The sequence below is a fragment of the Ailuropoda melanoleuca genome, unplaced genomic scaffold, assembly GCF_002007445.2.
Source record: "Ailuropoda melanoleuca isolate Jingjing unplaced genomic scaffold, ASM200744v2 unplaced-scaffold72435, whole genome shotgun sequence".
In the NCBI taxonomy this organism is placed as follows: Eukaryota; Metazoa; Chordata; class Mammalia; order Carnivora; family Ursidae; genus Ailuropoda; species Ailuropoda melanoleuca.
Window position 1 is genome coordinate 1 of NW_023247654.1, and position 2,828 is coordinate 2,828.

The 2,828-nt window shown below is 50.6% G+C and overlaps 1 protein-coding gene across 1 annotated transcript; it reads left to right on the top strand.

Annotated features, from left to right (window-relative positions):
* Nucleotides 1-43: 43 nt before the first annotated feature.
* On the top strand, nucleotides 44-2,821 carry LOC117800557 (nidogen-2-like; the record flags this gene model as incomplete). The annotated part of the gene is made up of 2 exons (XM_034653109.1): nucleotides 44-353; nucleotides 966-2,821. Coding segments are annotated over 2 exons (768 nt in total), but the record flags the coding sequence as incomplete, so codon positions are not given.
* Between the last annotated feature and the right edge of the window lie 7 nt (nucleotides 2,822-2,828).

Consider the following 2,828-nt stretch of genomic DNA (forward strand, 5'->3'; position numbering starts at 1 on the left):
GGTGTCCAGAGGGCTTGGCCGGGGCCCTGTTGGTGGACACTAGGAGGGAGGCCAGGTGTGGGGATCTTCAGCTACATGCTGTATTCTGTCCTTGGCTCACCATCAAAGGCTTTTTGTCCCCATCTGCTCAGAGCCCACCCAGAGGCCCCGGACTGTCTGTGAGCGCTGGAGGGAAAATCTGCTGGAGCACTACGGTGGCACGCCCAGGGACGACCAGTACGTGCCCCAGTGTGATGACCTGGGCCACTTCATCCCCCTGCAGTGCCACGGGAAGAGTGACTTCTGCTGGTGCGTGGACAAAGACGGCAGAGAAGTGCAGGGCACCCGCTCGCAGCCAGGCACCACCCCTGCATGTAAGCAACCCAGGGACCACCCCCATTCACCTCAGCTGCTCAGAGGGCTTGCTGGAGGCCAACTACCAGCTGTGGGTGAAGGTGGGGAAATGGGGGGTCACCAGGTCCGGTGAAAGTAGTCACTAATACACCATGTTGGTTTATACTCTGGTCCACCCGAGATCCCAATTTGGATTTCATGTTTGGTTTCGTCATTAGCAGTTTCTGTAATTAGAACATCTGGAACTCCATTCAACACGCAGTTACCCCTCCTCCCCAGCCCAGGGTGAAAGGAGACACGTGTCGCCCTGGGGGCCCAAAGAAAAGCCGACAAGATATGGGCTAGTTTCCTTCCCTTAAAAAGAAAAAAACCTTTTGCTTTGTTCTGAGGGAAATGTTTTGTTTTCTTCCTCCCTAGTAATTGGCAGTGTTTTATATAATCCTTGGGGAAAAAAACCCCTAGAAATTAGAATTTCTTTTAAGGAACATCTGGAACACATCTGTCTAGGGTAAAAGCCTTTTGATGTTTTTGGAGGTTCAGCTATGTGGAAAGTAACTTCTTCCCCTCTCTCCACCTACCCTCGTTTCCCCTCCTTTCTGTCCTTCATCCCCTCCCGCTCTTTCCCACCGCAGGTATCCCCACAGTTGCTCCGCCCACATTCCGGCCCGTGCCCCGGCCTGACGTGACCCCTCCGTCTGTGGGCACCTTCCTGCTCTATGCCCAGGGCCAGCAGATCGGCCACTTGCCTCTCAACGGTACCAGGCTTCAGAAGGACATGGCCAAGACCCTGCTGTCACTACATGTAAAGTGGACTTCTGCGGGGGTGGGACTGCACAGGGCTTTTGGATCTGGGCAAGGGCCAGAGGCAGAGGGACGTCCTGGAGGGTGTCTGGGCTGTAGTCTGACAGCAGGAGTCAGACGACGCTGCTCTTGCAGGAAGTGGGGGCACTGTTGCCCGGAGTCACGCCTGACTGACCCAGGCTTTCTCCAGTGTGCTTCATGGGGCTTCAGATACGTGGAAAGGGAGTTTCAGCTTTGTGAGGATGTTGAGGCAGTATGGGGATCCACGGCAAAATGGACAGAACCTTAACCCAAGACCGCAGGGTCCTCTCCATCCCAGACCTCTCCAGAGGCCCCGGGAGGACCAGCGAAAGGGTGTGGTTTCTGTGGTTAGTTGAGAATCCCAAGTGGAAATGAATGAATGACTGCCTCATTGTTGCAGCCCCTGGCCCTCCCTGTTCTGGTTCTGAGGACCAGGCTCTAAGTCCTTCACAGAGGATCTGGGTGGAGGGGATGCTGGGAAAGAAGCGGACAAGCTTTCCTCAGATCCCTGCTGGTCCTGCGCCAGCAGCATCCCCACGGTCAAGGCACTCCATTTTGGAGGAGGGATTTCTTCTCTAAAATGGAGAAAAGGGAAGGGAGTTCACCAGAAAGGCACTGCCACTTAAAAAGGAAAGCCATCTGGTTCCATTTCTAAACCTCAGGCAGCAGGTACTTGCTCATCTAGGACAAGGAACAGTATATTGTCCATGTTTGCCTTTACTTCTGTTAACAAACCAACTCCTTACTGGATTCCAGAAGTTAAGAAGCAGCCAGTGTTCAGAGGAAGATGTGTTTTTTCTTTTTAGGTTTTAGGTTTTGCAGTCGTGTTGGCAAACACTCGCATGCTGTTGTGTAAGGTTCTCTAAAAAGATGCAGAAACTAAGAAATTGTCGACACCTCAATCTAACTATCCAGCCAAGCCTGAGGGCTCTGCTGCATGTCTGAACTTGCCTCTCCTAGGGCAAGGTGGGGGGCGAGTGGGACCGAAAGAGAATGGAACATGGGCTGTAAGCACATCTTGGGGAAATTTACTTAAAATGATTTATTCTTCGAAGAGCTTTGAAGTCAATACATGAGTTGATAGCTCCCATGATTTTCTAGGCCAATGGAAACCCACATGGATGTACACTCCTGCCTGAGACAGAGGACTTTCACTTTTGAAGTGAAACTACACTTGACCTTCAGATCCTTCCATATATACTGACCACTTTTTCACAGGAGCCAAATCCTGCTTTGTTTAGTGTTTTTTATATTGACTCCTCTCCCAGAGGCATGTCAAGGCAGCCCCAGGAGGCTTTGTTATTAGGCAAGCCAGGAACTGGTGTGACCTCAGGGACAGCCAGATGGCCCCTAGATGTTGGTTTTGCACATCTGTTCAGTTTCTCAGACCAGGAGTCTGAGTTGGAAATTGAATGAAGCAAGTACTGTGCAGAGTTTTGCAAAGAAGTATCACAGGCTCAGCATTTATTTAAAAAAAAAAAAAACAAAAAACGAAAAACCAACTTATTTAGCAATGAAGAAGGGAAGACCTCCTGAGCTAGAGGTTTGGTGACCACCAGTCTCCAGTTCCTTAACCCATCCAACTGGAGTCTTTCTTTTATGTAAGCGTACAACCAAAAAGTTTGCTTCGTAGTAAGGAGAGATAGGGGTAACACCTCAGGGGAAAGATTATA